Below are 20769 nucleotides of genomic sequence, written 5' to 3'. Positions count from 1 at the left end.
GGACATATGTCTATGAAATGTCAGTGCGATGTTCATGTGTTCCCATGGCCAGTAAGTTCGCCATGTATCTCCCTAATAGAAAATGTGAGGGACCAGCTCAGGTGCCAACTCCATCCCAACACTCCTATTCTGAATATCAAGGATCAGTTACACCAGTTTTTCGTCAGCCTGCCTTAGGAGAGGGTACAACGACTTCGTGAGACCAGTCCCACATGAATCAGTGCGTGCTTCCAGGCAAAACAGGATGCAATGTGATACTGATAAAGGGAATTTAGATAGTTCCATATAGCAGATGAAGGATGTTATTCCTAATTCGTATCTTCACTGATGTATTTTCCAAATCCTTCTTCTGGGACAATGTCCAGTCCAATGGAAACGTTAGATATTTTGGGTGCTGATTGTGATGAAGTAGTCTGCCACCAAAATGGACCTGGAGCTGTCTATTCGCTACTCTATTGCAGAAATGAAAGCAAGCAGTCTCTGTTTTTGTCGGGTTTGTAGCAGTCTCTATTTCCGAAAGTGTGTTTCACTGTTGTCAGATCAGATGTTAGATGGCTACTACTTCTTCAAAATTTCTGTATCCAATCTAGCACCCAGTTGCGGCAGCGCGGTTCCTTCCGTCCGTTTAAGACGAACCTGCACCTACCTGTGAACATTGTCTCAGCATATCATCAGTAGGGAAGCCGAGAGAAACCAACTGTACTTCGAGGTGAACCAGGCTGCAATTAAAGTCACTAATCTACATTTCGGCAGAAAGTTTTCACCCGAAATGAAAGGTTGGAAATTTTGTCCTCAATTAATATATTCTGAAACTTAGGTGAACAAGTATCACTGCCAAGCCCATGCTAGTCTTAACACAGTCACTCACAATCCCGTTCACTCACGTTAGTAAGTTTATGGTGTTGCATTTCCCGTAAACGTAATAGCTTCAAAAATACGGATTGTTTTTGATTGAGAATGCTCGACAAACATTGAGTCTATCGTTACCTAATGCAGTACAGTTTTTAGCCACTGACCTGCTCAACATGCGACGTGGAATTTATGTCTTTTCTCGTCGAAAAATTCACTTAAAAATTCCGAAATTTCTACTCACCCATCGGAATAATTATGCCATCACTTTCCAACACTTTTGACGTATGAAACACTGCTAGATCCGAAACTACTACTTCACCGTCCGAACTGTTTCATGGCTAGGCTCCGACTCCTCACTAGAATACTCTAAGTCTTCTCTACCAGCAGAGAAAGGCGCGCGAAGAATCTTGCTTTACCATTGGTCAGTTTACTCAACAGCCAATAGCAGAACAACATTCTCCCGCGTCAGTCCGCGCTTTTCATCACTAACCAATCGCAAAATAGTAAACCTACCGACTGAACTTTTTACCGACGTAATTATCTAATATGCTGAAGTTCTGTTTATGCATAAGTTTAGTTACTATTGTTATTATACCTGAATTAACTTTCCCTTTACCATAAACTTACTTTACAAATCTACTTTACTAAATTCCCGTTTGTCTACATTTACACTTCTTCGAAATGTTCCCACACTAAATTCCGCTACATAACTCGTTAAACAATTATATTCATATTAACCTTAAACCACACTCACACATGATTCATACAGCTAAAACAGATTTATAACATTTTATATACACAAAAAGACATAATATCACTTTATGAAAATACTAGAACAGTTTATGAAAAACATTCTATTACTTTAGTGCACTCTAGTGGGCACAATCGAAACTAAATCACAGTCCCCTATCCATTACTGTCATCTATTGGCTGATAGTCCAGTCTCGTGTCACCATCTGTCACTATTCAGCTCTGAGACACATCACCCACTTAACCGCTTCCAAGGCAGGATCGGTATACGGCGCTACGCTTCACAGCCATCGCCGTATCGTAACTTGCGAGATCTAGTTTCAGACATATTGGAAATGTGCAGATTAAACAGCAGTGGGGTGAGGACAAATCTCCGATGTCGTCTATCACTTAGCGCCTTTGAGGAGCTTATCCTCTTGCCCAGTTTGACCTGAAATGACCTACCAGCAAAAGTTGGACTGTTCTTTTTGCATATGATAATTGTTATCAGTTTATAGAGAAGACCTCATGTCAGTACTGTGTAGTAAACAAGTGAGATACCTATAAATTCAGTTGATATTTTTAAATTTTTATGTAAACCTGCTTCTTTGTAGGTCATAAGTGACATTATCTGATCCATATAGCTTCTTTCTTGGCGAAAGCCAAGTTGTTCAATCGGAATTTTCTCAAATATTACAGTTGAGATTCTTTTGTAGACGACTGTTTCAATAAACTCGTATATTGGGATAAGAAAGACTCTTGGACAATCGCTTATCAACCCATTGTTTGGTTTTCCTGGCTTAATAATAGCAACGACACTGGATTTTTTCATTCCATTCACAGTTCCGCCTTTCATCATGATAGCAGTAAAGAAGTCTGTTAGCCATTTTTTGGTGTCTTTATCGCAGTTCAAGAAGAATAGTGATGAATTCCATCCAACTGTGGTGCCATTCCTGCTGTAAAATGTTGGAGTGCTCTTGACACTAAATGGTTGGGAAAATTCAGTATGGTCATGGCTTGAGGTCTTCAAAGCTGTGAGTTCATGTTTGAGATAGGTGGTGTGTGCATAGACCCATGGTGCTATTGAGGTGTTCGTGATGTGGTTCGAAATCATATCTGGGTGCAGGGCCTTTTCATCTCTCACTTCCACCTAAAGTCTTTAAAAGTGGCCAAGTCCAGGTTCAACATTGGATTCTGGACAGCCTTCAGATTTCCTGCACATGAAAGCACATGCTCAGGCTGGGACTACTAGGGCATTGTTCCAGGGCCCAGGAGCATAAGGGCCCCTTTTACCTAAAGGAAATAAACCAAGAAATAGATACAGAAAAATTAAAATCTATAGTAAAAAGTAATTAAATCAGTAAAATCGAAGTTGTTTTTATAGTATTTCAGAGGTAAATATATGTCAATTATCTTTTTTAAATAGGCGAAAATTGATTTACATTTAAAGTTGAACATCAATGAATTAGATCAATAGAAGGAAAGAGACTAGATGTGAGCAAATACATGGCCAAGATTATGACATAATGAAAGACCGCTAAAAATATTTTCGAAATACTGACTGGAATGATCCTCAAAACACACTTGGCATGAATTAAAACTGTAATAGATTCTGTATCATAAACATAGGCTACTTGCTTTGGAAAGGGTTGCCTCAAAATTTTAATGTGTGTAAGTGGATTAAATACTCCTCACCTGTGAACTACATGTAGAACCATGGTATCATAGAATAAGAATCTAGGGGTTTTGATGATTACAGGGTTGAATCACATTACAGACAAACCTCTAAAATTCTAAACAAAATTATCATAGAAGTAAAATTTATGTATCTTCAGAGAAGCAAGGAAGATTATGGTTTAAACTCCCATCAACAATGAGGTCATTAGAGACAGAACACAAGCCCATATTGGGGAAAGACAGTGAATGAAATATACAGTGCCCTTTCAAGGGGTAAAATCTAGATTCATTTTATGCAATTTAGAGAAAACACCTAAATCTGACTAGTTGTATGGGGATTTAAACTTCTGCCCTCCTAAATACCAGTCCAGTGTGATACCAATTGCTGTAGTTTCAGCAACATCAAAAAATTATTTTGAGGACTGTAAAAAGTGAAGCCAGAAAAGGAATCTGGGAAATGTAGAAATCTTTGAAAGTTAATAATTATTTGATCAAAGATAGTCTCAGAACTGTGGACACTTCCAGTTGATTCTTTTTCAATGTAAGTAGTGGATGATTTAAGGCCTAGCACTTCATTAGTGAATAGGTTAGTTTTCAATAACATCCTCAGAGAACATATTTAATGTATTTCAACTTCTGTTGTTTACGAATATTAGTCAACATTTGCAGCTTTGTTAAATATAGCTGGTAATTTTCGATAATAGAATATACCTACCTAGTTGTGTTAGAAATATTGGTTGAAATAGCTTGGTAAACTGCTCATAGTGTCTGACTGCAGACGATATTGCTCACGAGATTATCAGTGATAGATCGCTTGGGTGGGTACTGATTGGACATGAAAAGGTTTACTGTTTGCCCAAATATGCATTAGTACTTTCAGCATTACATACCTCAGCAAACATGACAACTGCACATGTTCAGGTAAGTCACAAACAGATGAACTACACAGGAGTGATTTTTTTTCCAAATGGGAAGTATTGGTAGCACTGTTGTCATTGGTTACTTTCTCTGACTATAAACAAAATAGGACTGATATAGGTAAATGGTTCCACTAAGCGTTGGATTTGTTTTGCTCCCTCTTGAAGAAGTTGGGGGTGCTTCCATTGAAGACCCAATAAGCATTAAACCCTAAAGTGAGAATGTTATATGCCTTGCAGATTTTTTGACAAAGATCTTCATAGAGTAATAATTTTCACCCGAAATTTGGGCTTTCAATACTACAAGTTATGGAAAAGAAGAGACAATGTTTTGAGACGTTTCATAGGATTTTTATCTTAATTTTCAGAATACACATCCATATATATAGTTTAATTGATGCTATCATTCAAACTCAGCCAACCACTTACATTAAAATGAATGAGACAGATAGACCTTATCGATGTAACAATAAATGTGAAAAACATACTTAGCACTCAAGCTAGCCCCAGCCTCTCTGAGAATGTGAAGGAAAATGCTGTAGTGCCAACTTAACTTGTGTTTTCCCCCATACACAGTTGACTTTACACAAAAATTGACCACCACATGAAATTACCTTCCTTCTAAAAGTGACCTTGAATGCAACTGACGACTCAAAAATCAGGTAAAACTTTTGGTCTGGGTGCAATTGGGATCACCTGCATCGCAGGGCCACTTAATAAGCTCCTCGGTGATGGAACTAATTGTTGTGTCGCAACATCATAAGAAGTCTTGTGCAAGTGCTGCTAGTTGCTTCAAATTACATATCATACAAATGAAACCTCTTAAACGATTTATTATTCTAGTGTGAGGTGCGCTGCACATAGGTTATTAAAATGTTAGCATCTCGAATAATTTCAGCGACCTCCAACATTTCAGTGCCAAGAATACAAGAAACCTAAAAAGCATATTTACTGTTCTAGTATTGAGGATGTGAAATGCACTGGCATGACAAGAAAGCTGAACTACCTGGTTTACTTATGCATAAGCGGAAATAACAATTTCAAATCGTATTTTGTTCCATTAATAAGAATCCTATAATAATCTTTCTGTCAAAATACAGATTAATGCATGAAATCCGTCTATAATGCTGTAGAAGCTCTTATAACATGTATTATTTCATATGATATGTGCATGGAAAACGTGTTTCTTAAGACGACATGGAAATAATGCTCGACTTGTTGAACATTATCTTTATGGGAGAACACAGAGATCACTTGGCACAGAAACTTCGAAGGAGTAATGTATAATCTGCAGTACTCCGATTTCCCTGCAATTGCAAGTTCATAAAAAATCCAAATTTTACAAACACAATCTCCCTGCAACAACCATGATAAACAGTTTGGACTATCAGCTGAAAAATCAAATTACTCTGAATATCTCCACATTCATTAAACATATATGCCTGTAAGAATTCATGTCATGTGCCCATAGTCAGATGCAACTGAATGGACGCCTACTTTTGAGTGCTACCAATTGGCTAAACAAAGATGTTTAAAATAGTGGGTGGACTCACCTAAAGAAGATTCCATATGTTGGTATACCAGCAGGACTGCTGCACATGTAGATTACCATTCCTCAATTGCTTGCTCTCAGCATGCCTGTGGGTTCTGATCCATACTTTGGTGTAATCATCAGGGTTCCAGAGATTCATTGGAGCCCCCACAATTGAGACAAACATTGTTTATTAAGGATGAGCAATGGCAAACTGGAAGTGAATTCCATGAGTGATGTCAGACCTAAGTTCATTGTGCTGAAGACTCTTTCACAGTCTGCTGTGCTCATAGGTAGTGTATCAACACAAACAAAAACTGGTTCCAGGTTTTCAGGAATGTTCTCTCCACTGTTGTCTATATAATCTCTGAAACCGTCTATTGCATTTGAATAAAAAAGAAGAAACACAGTCACATATTTCCTTAGATTTTCTTCCCTTCTAGTCATAGGCCTGTGTTTTGAGTGCTACCAATTGGCTAAACAAAGACGTTTATTGATGATTTATCAATTGAGGCAAATGGGCTTACCTTTTTACTGTCATTGTTGCAGCATGATCTTCATGCATTTCACAGTTTGCTTAAGATTGTGCTAATGGGGCAGAAACATGTATGTTGCTTGGCGTTTGAGTCACCTCAGACAGATGCTAAACGAAGACGTGAGCCACAGAGACTCTTGTATTGTTGAGAAGCATGTCGCACAATGTCGTAGGACCAATTTTTACTGTCTGAAGTATCGATCTCTCTCGTCTAGGATCTGAATTCTTCACTGTCAACCGAAATTAGTGTTTGCCTCAAATTGTCGCTAAGGTTCTGACAGAACTGTTTCCTATTAATATGGGTAGTCATTCTGCTTGATTCTCTTCTGGGAACTAGTGAAATTTGTTTGAAGTACCCTTCAGAAATAGCTTTCTCTGTTTCCTTCATGCAAGTAAGTGGCATTTCCTTCAATTGTTCAATAGCTCTTACTGACTTCATAATTTCCCTGTATGGTAAGGGAATATTAATTCTGTAGTTTCAGAGGTACTGTGAAAGGATAGTAATCTCTTCACAAACATCAGAAAACATTGCAATGTTCCTCATGGAACTCATGTATTGATAGTGTTTTCTGCAATCCCTTGAACTTTTGCCTTGCAATTGATTTTCTAGTCACGTCATCTGAACTTCTATTGGAATGAGCATTCGGTGCCTGGTAGGACTTCCATACTGTTTCTACTGCTCTAAAGCCTAAGGCCACCCAACACACTGAGAACATCTTAGATATCTTCTTAAGTACTGCACCTAACTCTTGTGCAACAGCTGACAGTTTATTCTGATTCTTTGAATACTGATGATACAGTGCCTACTGCTTTTAAAAAAAAATGATAATGTGATTCACACCAGGAACCTCTTCGTTTGCATCAACAACCCGTAATTCAGGTCAATGACACAAATAATGCCATTTGAATAGTTTGTTGTACTTGTTCTTAAATCCTTCTAAAACAACTGAATCCTATCTATCATTACACTAGCATCATCAGAGCACGCTGAAACGTAACAGGCCATTGTAACCGATTTAAAAACATGTATTTTTCGAACATGAACAGTAATTTCTGATGTAGGGATGTAGGTGAACACATACGTGTGGAATTGATACAAAGAAACCAGTGACTGTATTATAATTGTATTGAAGGGTGTCAGTCCTGTAATTGGTAGGAACATTCCCCAAACATGAACATTTTTTAATTTATAAAAATAGTAAGAGGAATGTTAACACCACATATCTGATCATTTATACAGGGTTTAGTTATTATATATATGAAAATTCAATTTTGTATCTGCTCTATGAGAATTATTGTAATTGTTGGAATGTGTTATTTTTTTTAAAATGAGAGCATTAATTGTAATTTTGTAAAAGGGCCCTTTTTTAACAATACTGAGGATAAGGATTGTTTGGAATCATATATATAGCGGCAGCCATGTTAGCAGGAGAGGTCATTGTATGAGATGAGTCTGTGCAGGTAATATGTACGTCTTTTTTCAGTTAAAATAAAGTTATCCGAAACAAAAAATTGTAAGTATCGCTTATTTTGATTTAACAGTCAAGTACAGTAGACAACATATACCACAGGACGACTTGCAGCGGCGGATCAAGACACTGGGGATGAGTAAACTCAGTTATAATTCATAACAATATAATTTGATAGTAGATTTTTCATGACAGAAACTTTTCAAGTGGTGTATGGAGCTGGAATGTGTTATAATTCTGTATTTAATCTTTTTGTTTCAGAAAACCCGTATCATATTTGAATGTTATACAAAAAACATCGAGATGGTAAACATATGGATTACTTTATGAAGGATGTCGTGACCAACGACAAAGGCAACATGGGCTGAAAGGAGAAGAAGTGCTGTAAGTGCCAGATATGATTTAATTTTTTTACTTGTTTGAAAATTCTTTTTGCTTGCTTTGTTGAAATGGAGGACAATAGGGAAGTTGAAGTTAACAATGAGAGTGGTAGAAATGTTAGTGGGGAGCAAATGAATGATAATGAGGCAATTTGCACACCAATCAATGATGATCTTAACAGTGACCACAAAAATATAAGGTTATGTTCACCTTTTTGTGGGTTCGAATCAAGTGCATCTGTTTTGTGCGCATTAGTTCAACTAATGGAGGGACAGAAAAAGACGACTGATGAACATAAAATTTCTCTCGATCAAAAACTTGACTCTACCAAAAAAATATTAGATGGACATAGAAACCAAATTAGTGAAACAAAAGATAGCTTAGAAAAATGTTGGGTACAACTAGACTCTTACTATGAAATCTTTCAGCAACAAAATCAATTTTGGAATAATATTAATATAAAAACTTTTTCAGCAGAAGGAAATATACATCGTGTCGATGAAGACAATTTTGAAAGTTATATGAGTCACAATTTCAAAATTAAATTCTTTAAAAAATTCTTGGAAGGTGAGGCTCTCTCATGGACTAACCAGACAATCGAACCTTATATGTCTTTTTCTGAAGTTGAACATGCATTGATGAATAAATTTTGGTCAGAAACTAGACAAGCCAGAATCATGGCCAAGTTCTTAAATGGTCCAAATGTCAGGCAAAGTAGTGGTCGAATGAAAACATTTTGTGAACAGCAGTTAAAAACAATAGTTCATTTACATAAGCCATTAGATGAGATGATACAAATTGACACCTTGAAGAGTTGTCTACCACAGAGAGTACAGTGGAGTCTGGTCTATGGGCCTGACAACACTATTGAGGAGTGTTTACGATATATAGACAAACTAGACTTAGCCTGGGATAGAAATGAAAGGCAAGATGACAGTAAAAATAGAAGCAACAGAACTTTCAATGATCATTTCGAACATAGAGATAGGAGGGGAGATTTTAGAAAGGAGGGAGAATACTTAGGGAATAATAGCTTCAGAAATGATGACAGAAGAGATGGGGAAAGAAATAATAGGCAGAGACCAGAGAATAGGAATTTTGAACCAAGAAGTACGCCGTGGGGTCAAGGTCAAGGAAATAATAGTAACAATTATAACAGAAGGAATGATCCAGGAAACTAAGGCCTGCCTCCTTTGGAGCCTGGCATAGTGAGGCAAATAGAAACGGTATTTATAATGAGGTGATTTCAGAAGGGGAAGGGGTAGAACAAACAGGACATATCAAAACAATGTATCCAGAAGACAACCTGAAGTGAACAGAATGAATTTTGATAGGGAATTTTGGGAGAATTTTTCGACTAAGAACAAATATGAACAAAAAGGAAAAGAAAATCTGAATTTAAATCAGAGGAAAACATTTTGACAAATTTCTTTGATAGTAGTAATGTAATAGTAGTTACTGATAGTGATGAAAGGAAATCTCGTTTAGTGATTGTGAAATGAGTGAAAGAACTGATACTGGTGTATGTATGGAAGCTGATGATCATGTACTTAGAAATGAAAGTGAGGATGACAGTGTAATTCCAGATAACATTTCAGTAAGGAGTAAACAGGAAAAAGATGATCTGGTAGAACAGAACGATCATAGTGTTGAAGTTGGTGTATTTGAAGAAGTGTTTGAAGATGGAGATGAATTTAGTGTTCAAAATAATATTAAGTGCGATGATAATGTTTCCAATGATGATGATGAGGTTGATGATACTGTATTGTTCACAGAATTGGATGGAATGGTATATGCAGAAGTTAAGTTTGATGATTGTATGCTGAATGATTCTTGAAACTCTCATGTGAGCTTGAGTGATGATTTTGAAACAAGTAGAAAAGTACATGATACTTTAATTTTGCAGGTAGATGTTAGTGATATTGGGTGTGAATGTAGTGACTATAGTAACAGATGTAACCGTAGTGACCAAAGGTTTAAAATCATAAATGAAATTTGTCAAAATGTGTATTTAGGGAAGGAAAGTTGTTTTGGAAATTTGAAACAGGCATCTAATAGTAATTCAATCAGTGAATGTGTACAAGTAGTGGAGAAAGGGAGTGTGTGTGTTGAAATTAGTAGCTTGCAGGCAGAGTTGAGGGACATTTGCAAAAGTAATTACCTGGTTAGTGAAAGTACTACAAAACCAAATGAACAACCAGCTAATAGTAGATTTGTGCTGAAGAATTTATACTCTATTGCACAAAGAAACATCCGTGTTATATACCTTAAGAAGACATGCTATGAATATTTTGACCCAGTATTAATGAAAATACTATTTGAAAGAAAACTACAACTCATAAGAAGTCCAATTAATGTCCACTGCTTTCTGTAAATTCAAACACTGAGAAGTGAAAAATCCGATAACTTAACACATTTCAAGCTAATACAGTAAAATATTTTTTTGTAGCTTATAATTATGTTTTTTTATATGTGAACATTTGCATATTTGTCTATATTTTTGTCTATTCATAGAGTGGGGGTTGAAAAGTGAATATCTGAACATTTGTGTATGCTTTTACCTGGCATAGATGGGGGGTTTGATACTTATGTAGGACCATTTGAAATTGCTGAAAACTCACATCTAAATGCATACAGACTTATAAAGTTTTATGATATTTGACACACCATCAGGAATTTATTTGAAATACATCTTACAATACTCTGTCAAGGTCATGCTGTTGACTTTAGCAAAACCTATGGTAAGAACTTTAATGAAGAGAAAGAGAAGTAACAAATAGAAAGAAATTTATTCTAATCTCTGTCATCGCTGAATATTTGAAATTTTTCTAAAATTCTTACATCCATCATGAATAACGAATTAAAAAAAGTTAGTTGAGGAGTTGAGATTACATTATGTGCACTGTATTGTCAAGGAAAAATCTGGGGGTGAATATCGTCTCAGAAACACCTTTCAGTAATTTTGCATTGAGATTTAACAGGTAGGGGATCTGTGGTACCTTCATAGATACATCATGTGCCATATGGTGCCTTGCCCTGGCCAGTGACTCCATATTTATTTTCTGGAATCACTCATCAGTCCCCTTCTATTATCCTATCTTGTTGGTAAGAGCAGTTAGGACACTATTTCAAATGAGGACAACCTCAAAACATCCTGACGAAACTTCGTGAACCCAAGGCTCCGAGCCGGTGTGACTCCTTCTTTTTTCAAGTCACATCCTCTCTGAGATTTCTGTCCAAACTGACCCTCCTTCCACTATCCATGTCCTGCAATAGTTATTAAGTCAATGATTAATTAATAGATAGAAAATGTTGTTTAAATGAATACAGCTTGTCAGAAAATGTAATAATGCAACATATGTATGATTTTTGAGGAGAGTTGGTCTGATGTTTACTTATGATGTCTGTGCAGTTATAGTGAAGTTCTGCTACTTAACATTTTGGACTTTCTCTCTTTGTGCTGATAATTTTATGAAAAGTTGACGAAATATTTAGAGTTTGCATGAAGTTTACTCATAATGTCTGTGTAATTACAGCGAAATTCTATCACTTTACATCTTGGATGTGATCACAATTAGGTTAGACTGTTTATAGTCTCCTATATGTGCTTTATTGAAACATTAAGTCTGAATAGGCATGCCACTTAGTCCAGTTACTATACCAATTATATGAGAGTCACTGGATATGATATTGATTCACTATCAGATATGAAAATATTCTGTGTCATGATCTTGTCTATATTATTCATTGGAACTAATGTGTAGATGGCAAAAATCATTTCTCAGAAAGAAATTTATTATGTTTATATCACTTGAATGACTCTGTCTATGGAGCATGAAGAAAATGGAAATTTATGTTGGAGATAGTTATTGGGACAGAAGTGTTTCTCACTCCTAGGCTTTGAGATTCATACAGTTTTTCTTTTAATGTTATTTCTACTGGCTCAATGGGCATTATGGTCAACCATTGGTAGTGTCGTTTAATATTTCTTTTACCTTTTAGTACTACAAGAGAGGGATGATGTTTGCTATATGTCTGGTATCTGTATATATTATACCATCTGTTTGATACAGATATAAGGTGTTGTGTATATTACCTTCGTAATAGTATCTCTGAAATCGGCAAACTGCTCAGCTATAAACCTCATGTAATGCACAATGTATGAATTGAAAATTTGTGGTGATGAGATTGGTAGATTGGATGCTGTTCAGTGTTGTTGTGTGTTACAGCAAGCCAATGCTTTCCACTATATAAAATACCCATTAGCTTCCCAAATACTTTAACTTGAGATTTCCACAGGCAAGTGTTGACCTTTAGTCTGAAATTGAAAATTATCAATCTTAACATATTAATAGATTATAGGATTTTAAATGATTACGTTCCTGTATAACACCAATCTAGAAACTTGTATATATTTTTTCTAACTGAAATACTTCAGGGTCTTAGGTTTATATCAAATGTGATGTACTTAATGAAAACCAGTTTAATTTTATGTTATTATATCACTAGAATTCTAATGGTCTGAAACAATTCCTATGTAGTGAGTAGCAAAGGCAAAGCTATAGCATGAGGATATGAATTCATGGTGAAACTGTTGTCCTTGCAGACATCTGCTTTCAACTAGAGTCTACATTATTCATTACTCCTTACCTGATAAGGAAATGTATACATCATACCCATTTTTAAATGGCTGAACTAACCATTTTTAATCCTAGCTTTTGACACATTCAAAAGTAACCTGTGATACTTTACCATTCGTCTTACCCTTACCTGTGACCGATTTTGTTTGCTGTCTGATCTGATGTTGCTGCATCATGTCTAATGTGGTGGCGATCAACAAGAAGACTATCTACTGGTTGTTGAGCAGTATATGTTCTGTAAGTAACCTGCTGGTACTTAATTTATCAATGTAAGTCTGATTGTGTGGTTGCATGTGGCCATGTTGGCTCACAGTCTCTACAGGAAGAAGCTGAAAATTTGTAATGACATCTAAGCTATGAAAACATGATGCCTTCGACAGCTATTGTGGGCAAATCCATCTATCAGTCCTTGTGGTTTCCTGACCTGAAATGTTCATATTGGTCCAGTCATTCTAAAGTCTGAGTTTGATTTCTAAAGAAGTCAGGACTTTTGGCCCCTCGGGTGGTATAGTCATTATGTCTTGGTGTATTTCAACAGTTGAAAAGTCACATAATATTTCCATGAAAATTGATGTCTGAAAGGCTAACAATTACTGTTTCTTGTTCAGCATGAAATGGCAACTGGATTAATTTTCTTTTTAACATTTCATATTTGTATAGAGGTGAACTTATTTTATTCCTGTGACTAGTCATATATATATATATATATATATATATATATATATATATATATATATATATATATATATATATATGAATTTGTTTGAGTATTTGATGTAGGGTAAGTTTCCTTTCTCCTTTTTTGTGCTTTTAAAGTTGTTTATGTGAGCTCTTAACTCAGAGCAAAGTGATTTGATGTGATATTTCTGTTCCTTATTTCTATATTTTCATGTTTATGTACTAATGATGTTTCAGCAGCAACAGATATGAGAGAAGCTGAGCGTTTCTGTACCTCGCTTTAGATTTCCATCTTTATGTATCAGTTATTTCACAGGTTTCCATATTTTCATGTATATATAATTAGTTATGTTTGATCAGAACCAGATATTAGAGGAACTGCTTGTATGCCAGCTGGTTGTTACCTGGATTAATCAACACAGTATTAAATATGTCAATTATTCTGTTTTGCAGAATGCTAATTGTTTACCCTTTGCCGATCAGTCAGTAGGATGTGTTGTGGTTAATTTTCAGAGACTGGGGAGGTGAAGCTGCGGCACGTCCATTCTGCGGGGAATACATCTACATCTACATCCGTACTCCGCAAGCCACCTGACGGTGTGTGGCGGAGGGTACCCTGAGTACCTCTATCGGTTCTCCCTTCTATTCCAGTCTCGTATTGTTCGTGGAAAGTAGGATTGTCGGTATGCCTCTGTGTGGGCTCTAATCTCTCTGATTTTATCCTCATGGTCTCTTCACGAGATATACGTAGGAGGGAGCAATATACTGCTTGACTCTTTGGTGAAGGTATGTTCTCAAAACTTTAACAAAAGCCCATACCAAGCTACTGAGCGTCTCTCCTGCAGAGTTTTCCAACGGAGTTTATCTATCATCTCTGTAACGCTTTCGTGATTACTAAATGATCCTGTAACTAAGGACACTGCTCTCTGTTGGATCTTCTCTATCTCTTCTATCAACCCTATCTGGTGTGGATCCCACACTGCTGAGCAGTATTCAAGCAGTGGGCGAACAAGCGTACTGTAACCTACTTGCTTTGTTTTCGGATTGCATTTCCTTAGGATTCTTCCAATGAATCTCAGTCTGGCATCTGCTTTACCGATGATCAACTTTATACGATCATTCCATTTTAAATCACTCCTAATGCGTTCTCCCAGATAATTTATGGAATTAACTGCTTCCAATTGCTGACCTGCCATTTTGTAGCTAAATGATAAGGGATCTATCTTTCTATGTATTTGCAGCACATTACACTTGTCTACATTGAGATTCAATTACCAAACAAACTTCTCCTGCCAGCGCCACAGTGAACTACAGGAACGGTGAGGGTCTTGGGTAAGGGGGTAGGGTGTTTCCTGTCTTTCGGGTCTGTCATCTTTTCTTCTTTAACTCCAATATTCTGAATCTTGTATTTCATTTGTTACTTCTCATCAGAGAACCAAGCTATCCTTCCCTCTGTCCACATGAACATGTCTCTATTGCTGAAACCCTTCTTATTTATTGTGTCAGCTCTTGTCATTGTTGACTAAAGCTTATTGTATAGAGGATCTGAGAAACAAGTCAGCATTTCTGCAGAATTAAATATATTAAGTTCTAAAAAATGTCACATTTATAGGTAATCTTTGATATAATTGATGTAACACTTTTTGCTAACTTGGGAGCAGGTATACAATTTTCAACTGGATGCACTGCTTACATATACTGAGTTCCAAAAATGTCACATGTATAGATAATCATTGATGTTACACTTCTGCCAATTTGTTAGCAAGCCAGCATTTCTTTGTTATTAATTAAACTGAGTTCCAAAAATGTCAGATGGATAGATATTCTTTGAAATAATTGATGATACACTTTCGCTAATTTTGTTTTGAGATAGCTGATTTAAAACCATATTTCTGTCATGATGTACCAGTTACTTATGATTTAAATTATTGTGTATTGACACGCAAAGTTGTGAACACTTATCAACGAATAATGCCTAACCGTATTTTTGTCTTGATGTATCAGTCACTTATGATTCAATTATTGTGTATTGACACCCAAAATGGTGAACATTTAATGATATATGTTTCATTCTGTTATATTTTAGTACTTATTGTGAAGGAAAAAGCAACAATTGTGTTGCGCTAATGTTCCTAAGGTAATATACTAATCAATGTTTGAATGTTTGTAAAGGTGGGAAGGAAGCGCTGGAAGTGTCTTGACAAATGAAATATGGAGAGATTGGTCACTGGTCAGATATTTCATTCTGTACATCTAGGTATGAATTATGTTAACTTCTGAGGAACTATACTAAAAGAAATCACTTGTACTATATCACAATAATGTATTTGATGAACAAAGAAGCCCTGAAACATTATGTGTACTATGACTTGGTCAATATCTCTACAGATGGTACAGATGGACTCTGTGGAGAATCGTATTTCGTTAGACACAAATGGTGGTGTGTGGAGGTGTGATTGTTCAGTATTATGTGTAAATGTTAGTGTAACGTGCAGAGATCAGTCCAGTGGCACTTCTAAATTTTGTTCTGGTATAAATTTTAGTGTTATATTATCAAAGAACAAGTTAAATTACAAAATGAGACTTAAGACAGGAAATGATAACATACGAACAGTTGGAATTTAGCTGAATTGAACCATTCTATTCAAAACAATCAATTACACGAAATATGATGGTCATACAGAGTGAAATATGGGCCACATTCCAGTTTTTTTTGCAACAAAAAACTTCCAACTAGCAGAGAGCTACATTGAGCTTCAGTTCATTGCTCCTCATTGCACATAGAAGAGACTGAACACTTTGGTATATTATGGTCTAATGCTGTGTATTACTAAGAGGAACTTGGTGCACCTGCCTAAATCAGGAGGTTGCAAATACAATTTACTATATAATTTTGAGTATTGTAGTATCTGAAACTACCACTTGTTCCACAACACATTAGCAATATTGAGAAATAGTTACACACACCAGTGTCTCCATTGCACTCAGGAGATCATGGAGCCTCTAATGACAGGTATAATCATTCAGAAACAAGGCAAATTCAGCTAACTTCCATTGGATAATTTTTCTGATTGAAATAGATTTACCTCATATTCATGGTGAAATACAAGCTACACACAATATCTGCAAAATAACTTGTTCTTTCTTTCTGCTATTAATTAATATTTTGTCTGATCTAGTTTAATCTGATAAAAAATAATTTATGATAATTTTACATATTTGGTTGAGAACATAGTTCAAATTTCATTATGATGTACTTGTACTCCTCATCTGGAGATTAAGCAGAAATCTAATTTCATATCTTAAGGAAATTGCTTGTTCTTCCAGTTGATTGCAAAGTGAGTACTGTTATGTCGATCTGCCAGAAAAGGTTTTTGTACAAGTTTTTGTTGCACAAACCATTTTGGGGATATCGAAACATAACAGTCCATTGAAACCGATTTAAAAACGTATTTTCCGACCATGAACAGTAATTTCTCATGTAGGAATGTAGGTAAACATGTACTCGTGGAATGGATACAAAGAAACCAGTTACTATATTATAATTGTATTGAAGGGTGTAGGTCCTGTAATTGGTAGGAACATTTCCCAAACCATGAACCTTTTTTTAATTAATGAAAATAGTAAGAGGATTGTTAACACCACATATCTGATCATTTACACACTGTTAAGTTATTATATACTTGAAAATTCAATTCTGTATTTACTCTATGAGAACTATTGTACTTGCTGAAATGTGTCGTTGGTTATAAAATGAGAGCTCTAATTGTAATTTTGTTAAAGGGCCCTTTTATAACAATACCGAGGATGAGGACTGTTTGGAATCATGTGTATATATATAGGGTGAGTCACCTAACATTACCGCTGGATATATTTCGTAAATCACGTCAAATACTGATGAATCGATTGCACAGACCGAACGTGAGGAGAGGGGCTAGTGTAAACGTTTAATACAAACCATAAAAAATGCACGGAAGTATGTTTTTTAACACAAACCCACGTTTTTTTTTTTAAATGGAACCCCGTTAGTTTTGTTAGCACATCTGGACATATAAACAAATACGTAATCAGTGCCGTTTGTTGCATTTTAAAATGTTAATTACATCCAGAGATATTGTAAACTAAAGTTGACGCTTGAGTACCACTCCTCCGCTGTTCGATTGTGTATATAGGAGAGCACCGAATTACATAGGGATCCAAAGGGAACAGTAATGGACCTTAGGTACAGAAGAGACTGGAACAGCACATTACGTCCACATGTTAACACCTTTTTATTGGTCTTTTTCACTGACGCACATGTACATTACCATGAGGGGTGAGGTACACGTACACATGTGGTTTCCATTTTCAATTATGGAGTGGAACAGGGTGTGTCCCGACATTTCAGCCCAATAGATGTTCAGTGTGGTGGCCATCATTTGCTGCACACAGTTGCAATCTCTAGCGTAATGAATGTCGTACACGCCGCAGTACATCTGGTGTAATGTCGCCGCAGGCTGCCACAATATGTTGTTTCATATCCTCTGGGGTTTTAGGCACATCATGGTACACATTCTCCTTTAATGTACTCCACAGAAAGAAGTCCAGAGGTGTAAGATCAGGAGAACGGGGTGGCCAATTTATGTGTCCTCCACGTCCTATGAAACGCCCGTCGAACATCCTGTCAAGGGTCAGCCTAGTGTTAATTGAGGAATGTGCAGGTGCACCATCATGCTGATACCACACACGTCAATGTGTTTCCAGTGGGATATTTTCGAGCAACGTTGGCAGATCATTCTGTAGAAACGCGATGTATGTTGCAGCTGTTTGGACCCCTGCAATGAAGTGAGGACCAATGAGGTGGTCGCCAATGATTCTGCACCATACATTTACAGTCCACGGTCGCTGTCGCTCTACCTGTCTGAGCCAGCGAGGATTGTCCACGGACCAGTAATGCATTTTCCGTAGATTCACTGCCCCGTGGTTTGTGAACCCCGCTTCATCAGTAAACAGGTAGAACTGCAAAGCATTCTCTGTTAATGCCCATTGACAGAATTGCACTCGATGATTAAAGTCACCACCATGTAATTGCTGATGTAGCGACACATGAAACGGGTGAAAGCGGTGACAATGCAGTATGCGCATGACACTACTTTGACTCAGTCCACCAGCTCTCACAATGTCCCGTGTACTCATGAGTGGGTTCATGGCAACAGCAGCTAACACACCAACTGCACACCAACTGCACCCGCTTCTCCTCTGATGGGCCTGTTACGGACCCGTTTGCGTTCTACAACCATACCTGTTGCATACAGTTGGCGGTAGATGTTTTGCAATGTGTGGCACGTTGGATGCTCTCTGTCCAGGTACCGTTCTGCATACACCCTGCAGGCTTCAGCTGCATTTCGTCGACACTCGCCATAGATGAGTGTCATCTCCGCCTTTTCAGAGTTCGAATACGCCATGGTCACAGTTCCTACAACACTACACCATCACAGACGTCTGGTAACACGGTGTACTACAGTTAGTCTGTGTGCAGAGACGAATGCAGAATAACAATAGCAGCAAGCGTTACATGTGGACACTGCGACAGCTAGACCAAACCACAACAGTGCACTACAGCCATACTTGTAAACACGGTCGTCATTGTAAACATGTCCCTGCAGATGCTGCTCGCTGACCATGGCCCGTGTTTGTTACAACACGCAACTGAACGTCGGAGGTTTCAAGCGTCAACTTTAGGTTACAATATCTCCAGATGTAATTAACATTTTACAATGCAACAAACGGCACTGATTACGTATTTGTTTATATGTTCAGATGTGCTAACAAAAGTAACGTGGTTCCATTTGAAAAAAACGTAGGTTTGTGCTAAAAAACATACTTCCAATTCACGTTCGATCTGTGGAATCGGTTCGTCAGTATTTGATGTGGTTTATGAAATATATCTAGCGGTAACGTTAGGTGACTCATCCTGAATATATATATATATATATATATATATATAAGGGCAGCCATGTTAACAGGAGAGGTCATTGTATTAGATGAGTTTGTGAACGTAACATGTATGTCTTTTCTGATTTAAAATAAACCTATATGAAACAAAAAATTGTAAGTATTGCTTATTTTGACTAAACATTTAAGTACAGTAGACAACATATACCACAGGACGACTTGCAGTGGCGGATCAAGAGATTGAGGATGAGTACACCCTATTATAATTTATAACAGTATAAATTAGCAGTAGCTTTCTTCATGATAGAAACTTTGCAATTCTCCAATAAAATTGTCATTCAAATAACTTGAAGAAAAACAATGCTTCAAGAGACATTGTAGAAGTTCTGCTTCTAATGTTTTGTATAACATATTTTGTAGCAAAAATAACTAATCGTATTTATACTTTCACAAGCTTGCGGATTTGCAAACTCAACACTTCATAGTAAACTCAGTTGTGCCAACATAATAGACTGCATTGCATACACTATGAGCAACAAGTTCAATAATATCCAAGAACAAGGTATTTACGTAAACATTACAGATTTCAGACCTTAAATACACTATTAAAACTGATTATAAAGCAACAGATGTAGACTCATCAGTGAGTACAGAGACCTTAGAATGTTTTGATATTATGGATGGATGTAGCTTGTTGCTCATAGTCTATGCAATGCAGTCTATTATGTTGGCACAACTGAGTTTACTATGAAGTGTTGAGTTTGCAAATCCGCAAGCTTGTGAAGGTATAAATACGATTAGTTATTTTTGCTACAAAATATGTTATACAAAACACTTTCCTTGTACTTCAAAAACGTCTTTCTGCTCTCCAACTAGAAAATTTTGTGGAACATTTCTTGTCTTTCTTTTCGTTATCTGCATATACGACATCTCCATTTTTTATGTAGTTAAATAGGCTTCGGAATTACTCTGTTTATGAGTTTGTTTCTAATCATGTTGAATGAGCTTCTTGACTTCCGCAAACTGGACCCACCAAAATACTAGTCCATTCTTTCGAAATGTACACTCCCCATGATTCTCTCACTCCAATATTCTACACATTTTTACATACTGAGCAACCCAACTTCGTTCCTTTACGCAGTAACCACTTACAATTCGTTTTAAATTCTCTCCATGTACTGTTGTTCCAACAAATATGATAATTAGATACGTTTTGAGAATGCAAATAAGAAGTTGCTCCATTTGATTGGCTGCTATCATCAACAACACCTTTTATGGTGCTACTATTAATATATGAAGTAGATGGACCATTATCTGCTTCACGTTTTTTCGAACCACATGGACTATCTTCTTAGGTGAAACCCCAGAACTATATGTACTGAAATAATCTACTATACTGCATTTCATACTTTACTTACTAGTGCAG

The 20769-nt window shown here is 36.6% G+C and overlaps 1 protein-coding gene across 1 annotated transcript; it reads left to right on the top strand.

The window, feature by feature from the left end:
• The first annotated feature begins 8159 nt into the window (after positions 1 to 8159).
• On the top strand, positions 8160 to 9272 carry LOC126335784 (GATA zinc finger domain-containing protein 15-like). Its single transcript, XM_049999246.1, has 2 exons — positions 8160 to 8607; positions 8983 to 9272. The coding sequence occupies exons 1-2, from the start codon at positions 8160 to 8162 to the stop codon at positions 9270 to 9272; spliced, it is 738 nt and encodes a 245-aa protein (XP_049855203.1).
• The last annotated feature ends 11497 nt before the right edge of the window (positions 9273 to 20769 follow it).

The sequence above is a fragment of the Schistocerca gregaria genome, chromosome 2 (assembly GCF_023897955.1).
Source record: "Schistocerca gregaria isolate iqSchGreg1 chromosome 2, iqSchGreg1.2, whole genome shotgun sequence".
NCBI classification, from domain to species: Eukaryota; Metazoa; Arthropoda; class Insecta; order Orthoptera; family Acrididae; genus Schistocerca; species Schistocerca gregaria.
This window is presented reverse-complemented; position numbering and strand designations above follow the sequence as displayed.

Excerpts from the sequence above, each read along its gene's own strand:
- LOC126335784 (XM_049999246.1), top strand. The coding sequence starts at position 8,160 with ATGGAGGACAATAGGGAAGTTGAAGTTAACAATGAGAGTGGTAGAAAT. Across the intron at positions 8,608-8,982 it reads CGATGAAGACAATTTTGAAA|ACAAACTAGACTTAGCCTGG; the intron begins GTTATATGAGTC and ends TACGATATATAG.